This window comes from Myripristis murdjan, chromosome 15, assembly GCF_902150065.1.
Source record: "Myripristis murdjan chromosome 15, fMyrMur1.1, whole genome shotgun sequence".
NCBI lineage: Eukaryota > Metazoa > Chordata > Actinopteri > Holocentriformes > Holocentridae > Myripristis > Myripristis murdjan.
Window position 1 is genome coordinate 1,709,116 of NC_043994.1, and position 13,932 is coordinate 1,723,047.

Genomic DNA, 13,932 nt, shown 5'->3' on the forward strand with positions numbered 1-13,932 from the left:
GCATGCATTTTTATTAGATCCAGGAGAGGATCAGGCACGTGCTCAGCTCATTTCAGTAATGTTTACTATTGCTCGTAATGTTTATTGGACCGATACAATCGGTCGGGCCAATACTATCGGTGGGGCCGATAGTGCCGATAGTGTATCAGAGCCGATACTATCGGCTCTGATAGGCCTAATCGGTCGTTCTCTAATTAATAACTACAATCAGTATCTATAACAGCTATCAATGTTACTCTGCAATTGTCATACATTTTAGGTACTTTGGTCAATTTGGTCTTTCCATATACTCAAAATCTGAAGTGTGGTATGGCCAATGCGCAACATAAGGATAAAATATTAACAATTTCAAATGATAAAATGTTAATACATAAAATAAAATTAGTCGATAACAGGTTACTGCCTTGCTTGTTAACACAAGAGCTTGTTATAATACTTCTGCTGGACAAAATATTTTGCTGTTTTCCTTGCCCCACGTAAAGTCATCACAGTAGACAATCATCTGTGTCATTCTGTATTTTAAATGACATTGCAGACAGGTTAAGAGGGAAATGAAAATTCAACTGTAAAAACAGATCACATATTGCTAACACTACACTCTTATTGGTCCTTTTGAAAAATACACTCAAATATAATGTTATGGCCAAAAATGTCAGGGCCCTCAAAAAATATTTCCCTTAAAACAATAAAATCAGGGCATGAGGACATACTTGAGATTTGCCAAATGCTGACAAATAAATTATGAACATGAACAAGTTTTTAAGTAGAAATGTACAATATTTTAGTTGTACATCTCTACTTAGGTTTGCAAGTACACAAGTGTATCTTTTATAATTACTTGATTTATTTTGAGGCCTACAATCCCACATCAACTGTCAGTCATGTGAAGGCTAACAAAAAATAGCAAGCATGAGTTTACTGAAAAAAGGGAAGACTGTCCTTGTGTACAGATCCTTGACTCAATTGCAATTGAAGAGAGTTCAGCAGAAACAAGCTGTCTGCATGAAACTATGGACATGTCCAGTTCAGACAAGCTAACGAAGTATAGTAGATCACTTATTCTTATACTTATTCCCCTTCCCCTTCTCCTTCTCTTTCTCCCTCTCCTTCTCTTTCTCCCTCTCCTTCTCCCTCTGCTTCTCTTTCTCCCTCTCCTTCTCTTTCTCCCTCTCCTTCTCCCTCTGCTTCTCTTTCTCCCTCTCCTTCTCCCTCTCCTTCTCTTTCTCCTTCTCTTTCTCCTTCTTCTTCTTTTTCTCCTTCTTCTTCTTCTTCCTTTTCGGTGACTTGGCTTTATGTGATTTTTCTCTGTCATCATCACTACTATCAGTACTTTCTGATTTTTCTGATTTGTCTCTGTCACACCTGGAAGATTGTCCTTTACCATTTGTTTCCTCTTGTTTGATCCTGCCATGCTTTCCCATGGCCTGGACCTTATCCACCTCCTCCTTGAGCCTCGTGTTAGGAGGAGGCGTCGGTTTACGGGACACTGTTATCGGCACCTTCTCTTTCATCATTCCCTCCTTTGAGGAGTTCTTTTCCTGGTCGCTCCTGTGGCTTCTGGGGTCATTGTCAGGTTTGTGTCTGGTCTGGTTTGGTTTGGTTTGGTCTTTCTCGTCCCTCATGTCTCTGTGATTCCTGTGGTCTCCTTTATCCCTGAAGTAACTGGAAACCCTCTGATCTCTCAAGTCTGAGGGGTGGGGGTGCTTGCTACTGCTGCTATAATAGCGGGAGTGTCCTTTGCTATCTCCAGCGGTCTTATCCACTGAGCCATGTTGCTGCAGAAAGATATGAAAAAACATTATTTTTGCGGTGTGAAGGCATGAAGACCCCATTCACACTTTGTTCACCATTTTAACAACCATCTTGGATGACAATGCAATGTAGAGTTAGCAAGTGGTCAGGAGTAATCATGGATCTACAAGCATTTTCAAGACTGTCCTTAGTCAAGATGGTTTTGAGAAATGCCAAGTAAATTTGAGAAGCTTTGTAAGATGGATTCTGTGTTCAACTTAGCCTTCTAGTCCAGACTGTAAAGGTCAAAATAGTGTACAAATTTGGCAGAAATCAAGATTTTTGGCCCAGATAACCAGTTCAGTTTATTTTCAATGAACGTGCGATTTTACAAAAACCATGACAATATCTGCAGTCATGATCATGTGATCACGGTCAAGGTTATTCACTCAGGTGTGGTCCAGCGAGGCATGAGAGCGACTCCACACCATGCTGGAGAAGACAGGCTGTGACCAGGAGTTTGTTGAGTGGGCGGGGCCGGAGGCCAGAAATGACTTTGATGAGTACACTGACACTCTCTCATCATTCGTCAGTTTCTGTGAGGAGGTGTCCAGGAAGACCTACAATAACGACAAGCCCTGGTTTTCAGCCCAACTCAGGCGCCTGCGAATGGAGAAGGAGACGGCCAGGTGGGGGTCGCGACCGGTTCAAGGAGGCCAAGTACAGGTTCGCAAAAGCGGTGAAGGAGGCAAAACATCACTTCTCAGAGAAACTGCAGCAGCAGCTCTTTGAGGGTAATCCCTCCTCCGTGTGGAAAGGCCTCAAGAAGATCACCAACCACAAACTAAAGCATCCACAGCTGCCTGATAGCACCTCCCTCGCCAATGAGCTCAATGACTTCTACTGCAGGTTCGAGAAGGAGTTCCCCCCGGCCCCCCCTCCTCTACCCCTCTGGGCCACTACCACCATCACCTCTGCACCCCAGCAGGGCCAGGGATCCGTCCAGATGACATTTGATGAATTTGCAGATGACACCACCCTGGTAGGGTGGAGTTATGCCGTTTCCTTGGCATGACCGTCAGTCAGGACCTGAAGTGGGATCTTAACAGCGTGGCTCTCCTGAAGAAGGCCCAGAAGAGGATGTTCTTCCTCCGGCAGCTGAAGAAATTCAGGCTGCCGTACACTGCCATTATTGAGTCCATCCTCACCCACTCCATCATCACCTGGTTCCCTGCTGCAGCTAACAGGGACCTCATCAAACTGCAGCGGGTGATTCGCTCAGTGGCGAGGGTGATCGGCTGCCCCTTGCCCTCCCTCAAGTCCCTGTACAACATGAGGGCGCTGAGGAGGGCAAGAAAGAACATGGCCGACACCACCACCCTGGTCATGGCCCCTTCACCCCGCTTCCTTCAGGCAGAAGGCTGCAACTGCCGAAGGCTGTGAAGTCCTGGCACAAAAACAGGCTCTATAGAGGGACTGCCCCACAAACCATTGCAAAAAGTCTTAGGCGCTGTGCTGCTGTATTTTAGCACTGCATTGTGCAGTTTACAATCAGCCTCTTTGTCTTTTCTTGTGAAATGATCGCAAACTTGTTCTCTTCCTTTTGCCTTGTCCATTTGTCATAATAATCCATTGTTACTTTTAGTCAGAGTATTTTTGCCATTTTGGTCTTGTTTATTAGTGATATGTTTTTTGTGTGTATTAGTATTTGTCAAGGAGAGATGATAATTAATAATGATATTTCAACTGTGAAAGCAGTTTTGGGTTACGGTAGGGTTAACATGAGTACTTACACTGCTAGAATCATTATGGTGATGGGTGTCTGCATGACTTTCAGCGTTGCTCAAATCTCCAATGAACTCTTCACATTTCTGACAGTAGAATCCAATCACTGGTGTCAGAAAATCCGATCCTGCAAATATGAGAAAAAAGCACTGAATGCCCAAAACATGTATGTGCCATTATTATAGGATTATAGGATTGCACTGATCCACTTTTTTTTCATTCTTGATCCGATTCTCATACCTGGGCTTTGGGTATTGGCCAATATGGAGTACCGATCTGGTAACATAGCTCTTATTATTATCATTATTTTTATATTGTATTTATGTATTTATTTATTGTTGGTATTATATCCAAGGTTACACCAGCCTGTAGTAAACCACACAATTTTTTTGAAAGAACTTCCAAAAATGCATTAAATTTAAATGTATTCTACATCAATTTATTTCAACTTGAGGTAAAGTAGACTTTATATATAAACTATATTGCCAAAAGTATTCGCTCGTCTGCCTTCACACGCATATGAATGTGAGTGACATCCCATTCTTAAACCATAGGATTTAATATGATGTCGGCCCACCTGTTGCAGCTATAACAGCTTCAACTCTAATAGGAAGGCTTTCCACAAGGTTTAGGAGTGTGTTTATGGGAATTTTTGACCATTCTTCCAGAAGTGCATTTGTGAGGTCAGACACTGATGTTGGACAAGAAGGCCTGGCTCGCAGTCTCCGCTCTAATTCATCCCAAAGGTGTTCTATCGGGTTGAGGTCAGGACTCTGTGCAGGCCAGTCAAGTTCTACCACACCAAACTCGCTCATCCATGTCTTTATGGACCTTGCTTTGTGCACTGGTGCACAGTCATGTTGGAACAGGAAGGGGCCATCTCCAAACTGTTCCCACAAAGTTGGGAGCATGAAATTGTCCAAAATGTCTTGGTATGCTGAAGCATTAAGAGTTCCTTTCACTGGAACTAAGGGGCCGAGCCCAACTCCCGAAAAACAACCCCACACCATAATCCCCCCTCCACCAAACTTTACACTTGGCACAATGCAGTCAGACAAGTACCGTTCTCCTGGCAACCAGTGGTGGCATGCTTTACACCACTGCATCTGACGCTTTGCATTGCGCTTGGTGATGTAAGGCTTGGATGCAGCTGCTCGGCCACGGGAAACCCATTCCATGAAGCTCTCTGCGCACTGTTCTTGAGCTAATCTGAAGATCAGAAGTTTGGAGGTCTGTAGCTATTGACTCTGCAGAAAGTTGGTGTCCTCTGCACACTATGCGCCTCAGCATCCGCTGACCCCGCTCTGTGATTTTATGTGGCCTACCACTCTGTGGCTGAGTTGCTGTCGTTCCACTTTGTTATAGTCCCACTAACAGTTGATTGTGGAATATTTAGTAGCGAGGAAATTTCACAACTGGACTTATTGCACAGGTGGCATCCTATCACGGTACCATGCTGGAATTCACTGAGCTCCTGAGAGCGACCCATTCTTTCACAAATGTTTGTGGAAGTAGTCTGCATGCCTATGTACTATATTTTATACACCTGTGGCCATGGAAGTGATTGGAACACCTGAATTCAATGATTTGGATAGCTGAGTGAAAACTTTTGGCAATATAGTGTATATTAGTTGCTATGACAACTCCTTCATGTTTTGAAAAACTTGCACAAATGTGCAAGTGCACAACAATGCATTATCAACTACTAGTAGGTACAATTTGCTCAGAGTAATAAACACTACAGTAGAATGTTCTAATTTGACTGCAGTACCAACACACACACTGTTGTGCTATACCATATACCTCAATGCATGTGGAAAGGCACTGCCAAAGAAGAAAAAAAAACCCTGTGTTCACTAGCTACAGCCAGGCTAACAGACTGTTGTGGAGGTATTAGTGGTAGATTAACTGCAGAAATATTATAGAAATCCCACTGGGAGGATTGTGTGTGTGCATCTTATTTCTTATTGGTATGAGGATCAGCAACAGTCCGATATCAGTCTGATATCCAATCTGTGTATTATATCTGGATTGGATCTGTTATGTACTGGTATTGGTGCATCCTAATTTAAGCACCTAGAGGTATTTAATGAGGAAAATATGCAAGTCACAAAGCAGAAGCATGTCACAGAGAAAAATACACTACCATCATCTTTCAGCAGTGCTTCAAATTCTTTCATCAAGATCTCCATCTGGTTTATTCTGGCTTGTTTCTCTTTTCTTCTACTGTCTGCATCATTACCTGCCTGGGGAACATGAATGACAGAAATTCAAAAGGCAGCATTTTTATCATTTTTGACCTTTGTCAGACCTTTGTCAGGAGTAACTGGTAATACCTTGTGTTTGTCGACTGATATCTGAGATACGCTACTGCCATGTGGTTCAGTTTTTGCCCGCTTCTCCTTTGTTGCTTAAGGGAGAAAGCATACCAGCACAAAAATTAAATGCATCAAACGATACAAACAGAGATAAATGTGCAAGGTCCAGAATATCCATTTGAAATCAGTTTGAAACCCCCTGCTTTATAGTGGAAAAATGGAGAGGCCATTGGGTCACTGGTTTCATCCTCTAGCCAACATCAATGTTACCATATCCCTCTGGACCTCACTGCTGACTGACTGAAGCCATGACATATAGGCCCCTGCTTCCCAAAAGCAATAAAATAAATAAATAAATAAAACATTGTGTTTGCTATTTAGACATAAGCTACGCATTCACACAGCAAGCAACACAAGTCACCAGAAATCCATTTATTTCCTAGGAAATTTTATTAATGCTAGAAAATTAGCTTTTGTGTTATCTGTGTTGTCCCATCAAAATGGTGTTATGTTGAAAAGGTAACACCAAAAACATTACAGGCCTGTAAAGAAATCTTAATTGCATGACACCAATATACAAATGCAATCTGTGCCCCTGACTGGGGCTATTGATATTATGCCAGTATTGGGGCATAAGCAGATATTATCTGGATATTGTTATGTCATGTTGTTTGTGTTGTCTTTCCTGGTTGAAAAGCTGCATTACAGTAAATTGATGCAGTTTTCTGATCTTAACAGACTGCTGCAGCTGTACTATTATTTGCTTCTACCTGCTTGGTGCATCATGTCTATATTCAAACAGGATTTCAAACTGTCTTTCATGTCACTTGCAACACGACACACAAGGACAATGTCAAATCCAGAGTGACAGGGGTGCATCAGGACAGCTAAGTAGAATTAAATAATCCCTGCTGCTACTACAACACAGAAAACAACAGTTTGTGGACAGACGCTTAAATATATTTTCTGCTGGCACATTGGTTTGGAGGCCTCTGTACATTTCTCCTGCGTCTGTGTTGGAAAACAGTGCCACCAGCATACGTAGTTACTGACACCTACGTCGTTACCATAGAAACCCGTGCAGACAGGTTGGTGATGTCTGGAGACACAAATCCAATCTGATCACTTGTAAATAAGTGTGGACAGTCTGACTTGAGAAACAAATCTGATTTGCTTGCAGTCTGAACAAAGCCTTAAAAGGGGTAGAACCTTAATTAATGTCATTAGTAACACCTGTGTTTAGTTCATGTCAATGGCTTCTGTGAAAAAGGTCTATCAATCAGCAGAGAGCCCCATCAACAAAGTTGTTAGCTAATGTGAACATGAACTTAGGAGACATAATCGGTAAGCTCTACTCTTGACTCAAGACAGATTCTCACCTTTGATCAATGACTGTAGAGATTCTAATGCTTGCCGTACATTTGTGTTGCCCAGTGCTGCCAATGGAAATACTGGTGCTGCTATCTCTGAACCAGGAAGCTGTGCCAAGGGCAGCTGCTTCCCCTCTTTCCGCTCCTGTTCCTGCATCTTCACCACCATCTTGCTGATCTCTGCTGTACCCAAGTTAAGGCCAATGTTTTTCAGCATGTTTTTAATCCTCTCATACTCGGCAGTGTCAGGGGTTGAGGACACAAGCTCCTGCTTAGGCTTCAGTTCCGCACTGGCAGCGCTTAAACTCGATGAATCCCCAAGGCTACCAAACATGGATTTGTTCTGAAAATGTTGCTGACTTCCAGTAGGGCAACTCCCCGTTTGGCTATGCTGGGGTTCTAGAATTTGTGAAAAAGTTGTGTAAGGGATGGATTTATTGTGTTGTTTTTGTCCGATGTCTTCATTCCCATAGAGGAATGACTCCTCGTCTTCAAGGTCATCAGCTTTCTGGGCATCCAAAGAGTCATCTTGATTTTGTGTCTGGAGCCAGGAGAAGTCACCACCCACTCTGTCATGGGGAAGGACCGTGCTGTCATTGTCCACCGGTGTTGTAATCTCTTGACTGTCCTCACTGGTGACACAGTGCACTTTCTCATCTTGATTGGAGGTCTGTACAACAGAAAGAGATCATCAGAATTTACCCCTGAGATTATAGGATTAACTAATGAGGGTCTACATGACTGTCAGCAGTAACCTGTCTACTAAACTCTATGCATATCTGATGTCTTGTTCTCAAAGAATGTATTCAATAAATACATGATATACCATGAAAAACATTTTTCATTACTGCTTGCATAAGGTACATGAATCAATAGGTGATTAAATGTTGAATTAATAATTGAAAATTAATGATTTCTATTAATAGCGCTTCCTTCTACAGCCATTTAACAGCCATGATCCACTTGCACTGTAATTCCACTGGGAAAGAAATAATTGTTGAGGCTTGCACAATGTTAATTCAGAATAATTTCACAATCAGTCAACTGGTCAACCAGTCTACGATGAGTACCTGAGTAAGAAATATTTTAAAACTAAAACAAACTAAAACTCGTAGGAGTTATTAAATTATTATTATTATTGTTATTATTAAATTATCCCTTCTAACTCCTGTCTTGCAAATGTTCTGTGACACAAATAAAAATTGTATCCATTACCTGAATAGTAAGGATAGCATCCTTGAGAGTGGGCAACTGGTCTTCCAGTTCTTTGCTGTTCATTAACAGCTGCAGTCCTTGCAACAGACTACTTCCTGTGGGTTTATGACTGCTGCTGACGCTACTTCCACTGCAGCTCTGGCTAGGGCTCCTCTTTTTCCTGTGGTCCTTGGATCTGGTCTTTTCACGACTGCAACTGCGACTTCGACTTCTGGCCCGGCTCTTGCTCCGTGCTCGACTCTTTCTGGGGGTCTTGCTCCTGCTTCTCGCCCTGCTTTTGCTTCTTGCTCTGGTCTTGCTTCTTGCCCTGCTTTTGCTTCTCGCTCTGCTTTTGCTTCTCGCCCTGCTTCTGCTTCTCGCTCTGCTTCTGCTTCTCGCTCTGCTTTTGCTTCTCGATCTGCTTTTGCTTCTCGATCTGCTTTTGCTTCTCACCCTGCTTCTGCTTCTCGCCCTGCTTCTGCTTCTCGCCCTGCTCTTTCCGCGACTGCGGCTTGGAGCACGACTTTTACTGCTCCTTTCCTTGCTTCGGCTGTGTCCTCGGCTTGTACTTCGTGCACGGCTCTTGGTTTCACTCTTATCATGGCTTCTGGCAGGACTTCGGCTTCTGCTACGGCTTTTCCTTCTGGTCATATGCTTCTGGAGCTCAGGGTCTGATTTAACTGATGCCTTCAGGGCATTTGCTGACTTAAATGCATCAGCCAGGTTGTATGCCATATTCCCTTTGAGATAGCCTGGGAGAGGCTTGTTGGCTGCAATACACCTCAGGAATTCCTCACTAGCTCTCTCACTGTTAATGGAAATACACATGTATAAAACTTCTGACTGCAACCAACAAAGTGAACAATGTTTATCAGAGTGCACCGGCCTGGCCGCATAAAAAATAACATAAGACATTTAACTCTCAGTCATGATCAAAACTTCAAATACTAAGTATATGATTAGCAACTTAGCTCATTGTTACAGAGACCTATACATAAATATTATCCATGCCAAAAATACTGAATGTTCAGCAAAAAACATTCACACAGAAACATACACACCTGTTGTCTGCCGGAGGTATGGGTTTCCACTGTGGGATCTGAAGTTGCTGTGTGTCTGCAGGAGGGACGATCTGTTGGGTGCCCAAAGTATTCACTTTACTAGAGTCTATGGAGAAGCTGCTACAGTGGGCCTGAGAGTATTAAGAATTCATGTTACAGTACTTTCTACAGAAGAGCAATACCATTTTTCTTGCCATTTTTTATTTCTCGATGTGGTAAATTTGTAATTTATATGAAAGGGGCATTTCTACGGCCCTGAGGTTCTTTCACATTCTAAATGAAGGGGACAAGGTAAGAACATGCACAAGTAACATATGCAAAACACAATGTGCAAATATATGTTGTGGTATTTAAATGAATATTCAATATGTATGCAGACAGGTTGTGATTCCCACTATGCATTTTTTTTTCAAATCTTACAGTAACAGTTGCAAATACATCTATGGCAGGAGTAGCTCACTCTGCACAATTAATACATCAGCTGCTTAGAAAATATCAAGTTTCTGTGTTAATGATACTGCAATTTTTGTGCTTGTATGTTCAAAAAACACTACTGATTCAATACTTGGCCACAGACCATATTCACATGGCAGCCATCTTCCTCTGTCGTCACGCTCAAGTTGGAAAGCTCAAATGCTGGTAGCATGTGGTGTTGCTGTGTTCCAGGTTGCATGTCGTATAAATGTGGGGAATCTGACAAATTGTTGTCATTTCACCACGTTCCGATTGATGAACAGAGCAAAATGGCTACTGAGTGAATACTGTCTATGGGTTCTGTGCAGTTGATTGATACCTAAGAAAATAAGCTACGATGGTGGACAAGTTGTGGAAAAAGTGGGTATGGATATTTGGTTGTGGTTGGCGCAAGACAAATGGGCCTTTTCCACTAGTATCTACTCAGCTCGACTCTACTCGCCTCGACACGGTTTAGGTGGTTTTCCACTACAATTGAGTAGCACCTCGCCGTGGGTGGAGTCGTCATAGCAAGGTGGCGCACCGTCCAGCTCCCTCTGGATTCTTTGGGCCGCCACCAAGCTCAGAAAAGTCTCCACCTCTTCATTTGACCACGGTCGCGGTTTGCTTGCCATCTGTCTCTGAGTTTTTTTTTGTTTTTTTTTTAATGTCGGGTTTGGTTTTCGTGCAGGAGTCGCTCTCGTCACTCACTGTCCAATCAGTGGCCTACACGGCGTTTACGTCACATTTCGGCTCGACTCAGCTCGACTCAGCTCGCTTGGAACCCCGGCTGAGTAGGTCCTAAAATGGGACCTGCTACCAGGTACTACTGCCTAACGGAAAAGCTCTCAAACCGAGTAGAGTCGAGCCGAGTAGGTACTAGTGAAAAAGGGCCAAAAATGTTACAACTTCAAGCTTAACAAACTTGACATAGTGAGTATGACATGAAGTGTTAGGATTCGTCTTTGTGGGAGAAATTTTAATGTTGGTGTTTTGATTACATGCAGAGATGGACTGGGACATGGGCTAACCAAAATCAGAAGGGTTCATTCTATAGCTGACAACTATGGCAAAAATTAAAATCACGCTTTTTTTTTTTTTAAATCAATAACGAGATCACAATTATTTAACACGATTATTCGGTGACTTTGCAAAATACTGATTTTACTGTGCTTTCAACTCTGCGACCATGTATCACATTTGGCACTAGTGAAATGAAGTAAATGAAGTAATGTTACAGTATATTTGGCAAACATGGCGCCTGCTCCATTATGTTTCTCTCCAGCTGAAATTAAAAGGACCATACCAGGGATTTTGAATGTTAGACCCAATTACTACTATTTACATACATTACATTGCAACAGACCATTTTCCAAATAATGTGGGTGTACTAAATATTTCATAACATATAATTAAAATCCCTCCATTTTCTAATATGAAGTTTTGGTTTAAACAGCCACCTTATAATGTTCTGTTCCTGTGGGTAACAAAGTTGTCAACATTCATAAACCTCAGCTAATCCTTGGCTATATAAAGCAAATATTTCCCCAAGAACTATTTTCTAGAGCGGCGCAGACCACTCTACTGACAGGTAGATAAAGAAGAAGCGCTTTATTTGATGTGCAAAACCAGAGACCGTGCAATAAAGTGAGAGTGACATTTTAAAATGAAATACAGCACAAAAATACCTTTGTGTGGAATTTCTGGTTTTATGACTGTAGCAAGCCAAACTTGTGTATTGCTTTCTGTGCGCAGAATTCTCTAAAAATACAGACCAGCTTCAGAGTAAAGTGAGAGGTAATAACATCCACCTACATCCCTATCTTTGTTTGAGCTTTGAGACAGTGTTATGGCTTATCACCCATCATGTCATAAATGCATCAATATGGACCATGATTTCGGCTGATTGGCACCTTAGCAGAGATAACTAAGAAGCCACATTTACTAGCAAACAGAACTGTCAACAGAGTACATGAGGTAACTTCACTGATAGACGAGGGACTACTGCTCACATCTAGTAGAACAGATCACTGAGACAGGAGTGTATTTGCTGTGTGGCCAGCTTGTTGCTGTTGGTTGTTTGATTACCAGGCATTTTATGGTTGGAGATGCCAAACGTTTTTATTTGTAAAATGAAATATTTTTCATTGTTCTATTTTTGTCTATATTTTTTTAAATTAGGGTTATAGTTGGCTTAGGGTTTAAATCAAAACTATTTTAGCAAATGGACAACAACTGGAATTTTATGCCCAATCACAGTGCTTGTGGATGTATCTTGCCCAGACCTCTGTTCTACTTTAAAGAAGCTCCTATACATGTCTTCATGTCGTACTGTACCTTATTGCTAGAATATTCAGCATAGATTTATGAAACAGAAGCAGCCTATTTGGGGAGTCCGATTTCTTACTGCTTGTGGTTCACTGTGGTCAGTTTTTTTTTTTCTAGGAGGGGAAGGAAATTAATTGACTTATCGTATTTCCCCAATTAATAGCCCGGGTGTTTAATATGCAAAATCAACTTGGACCCCAGGCGTTTAAAAGAACCAGGCGGCTATTCACTGCAGGCCTTTATTTATTTTTACACAGACCTGCACCAGGCCATTATTGTGATGACAGTTACTGTCCAACATAATTTTTAGTACAAATGTAAGTAAGGCATAAAGTAAACATATCTGTACATACAAACATAGCGCAAACCGTCAAACTGGCGCGCTGCGAGTCGTTCCCATGACACTTCCGTTTTCTGTCAAAATAAGAGTTAGTCGGTCATTTAAGATTACGGTACACCCTTTTTTCTAACGTTAGCTAGCTCTCTTATTTTGACAGAAAACGGAAGTGCCGCACAGTTATTGTGCGGCTGTTTACTTCTGCAAAAATAAGGTGAATAGCCTTATTTGGGGTTTACCTCAATATAATGCAAATAATCGCCTCGGCGTTTATTCGGGTGGGCGTTTAATACGCAAAATGGGTGCAGACCCCAGGCGTTTAAAAGAACCAGGCGGCTATTTGCGGCCCGGCGATTAATTGGTGGAATACGGTAAATTCATTCTCTACAGCCTCTCCCTAATACTAACCATAACCAACTTATGCCTAACCCCAACCTTAACCCACAGACCAAAATAACCACCCAAAACAGTTTTAAAATATCGGTCGCTTTCCTGGTAGAAATGGCCTACGGATCACTGTAACTTGGCTCTGCTGTGCAATCTAGCTTGCTAAGCCTCAGTTGGAAAGGGGTTTTAGTCTTGTTATTAGGTACATACAGTGCTGAAGTGCCCTCTTGCAGAATAAGAAGGAAATAGTCCACAAGCTCCAGGCGGCAAATGTCCAGGAAGAGGAACACCGAGCCGCGGTACAAACGGCCCTCTGAGAGGGGGAGCACCGGGATGGCCGTACGGCGCCTGGCCGGGTGATTGCTGGCCGGGGGCTGGAAACCGGCGAAACATACTCTTGTTCAGGACAGCGTGCTAATGTCGAGTAAGCAAGTTCAAATTAAGAGAGAATGTGCTTCCAAAGTAACGGTGTTACCCACTTTGAGGGATGCATTGCATGCTTGTTGTTCTAGCTACCGCCGGAAGTACAGCACCGTTTCACAATAACATCCGGATTAATTCAAAATAAAAGCCCTCAAACGGTTTTCTAGTTCAGTGCCAATTATACTCCTTACGTTACGTCAAAAGTTTAAGTCAAGCCGTTCAGTGGCATATTCCACAATGTGTTAATCACATATGGAAAAACAAATCCCAATATTTGAGGAAAGACATATGTTGGCCTTGACTGAAAGTTTGATTTTCAAAGTTAAAAAAACAAGTAGTTGCAACAATTTCTTAGTAATACACAAATCTGGACCATATTCCCAAAGTAACTTTTCAGCAGCTAGGGAAATTAAAATTTATACTCAAATGTAAGATTCACATAAAACTCTCAAAAAAAGCATCTCTCATTATGGTAACTGGTTTCTAAAAAACTTATCACTTAATGACAATTTATTATTTGCATACGGTTGATACAGTATTTGGAA

The 13,932-nt window shown here is 42.1% G+C and overlaps 1 protein-coding gene and 1 long non-coding RNA gene across 4 annotated transcripts; both read right to left on the bottom strand.

Moving 5' to 3' along the window:
- Nucleotides 1-500: 500 nt before the first annotated feature.
- Nucleotides 501-13,522, bottom strand: LOC115372258 (zinc finger protein 318). 3 transcript variants are annotated; one of them, XM_030069980.1, is made up of 9 exons: nucleotides 13,175-13,522; nucleotides 9,460-9,590; nucleotides 8,420-9,206; nucleotides 7,214-7,874; nucleotides 5,853-5,926; nucleotides 5,663-5,762; nucleotides 3,525-3,643; nucleotides 1,235-1,775; nucleotides 501-1,087 (listed from the first exon to the last, which is right to left on the bottom strand). In XM_030069980.1, the coding sequence occupies exons 1-9, from the start codon at nucleotides 13,355-13,357 to the stop codon at nucleotides 1,053-1,055; spliced, it is 2,631 nt and encodes an 876-aa protein (XP_029925840.1). In that variant the 5' UTR covers nucleotides 13,358-13,522; the 3' UTR covers nucleotides 501-1,052. The 3 variants fall into 3 exon arrangements, with proteins under 3 accessions (XP_029925840.1, XP_029925838.1, XP_029925839.1); XM_030069978.1 differs by having other exon boundaries at nucleotides 501-1,775; nucleotides 13,175-13,338; nucleotides 13,444-13,477; XM_030069979.1 differs by having other exon boundaries at nucleotides 501-1,775; nucleotides 9,460-9,530.
- Nucleotides 6,282-7,172, bottom strand: LOC115372261 (uncharacterized). The gene is made up of 2 exons (XR_003929439.1): nucleotides 6,373-7,172; nucleotides 6,282-6,316 (listed from the first exon to the last, which is right to left on the bottom strand). It is a non-coding gene; the product is annotated as an uncharacterized LOC115372261 (long non-coding RNA).
- Nucleotides 13,523-13,932: the final 410 nt, after the last annotated feature.

Excerpts from the sequence above, each read along its gene's own strand:
- LOC115372258 (XM_030069978.1), bottom strand. Across the intron at positions 7,875-8,419 it reads ATGCTATCCTTACTATTCAG|ACCTCCAATCAAGATGAGAA; the intron begins GTAATGGATACA and ends TCTGTTGTACAG. Across the intron at positions 3,644-5,662 it reads AGCACTGCTGAAAGATGATG|GATCGGATTTTCTGACACCA; the intron begins GTAGTGTATTTT and ends TCATATTTGCAG.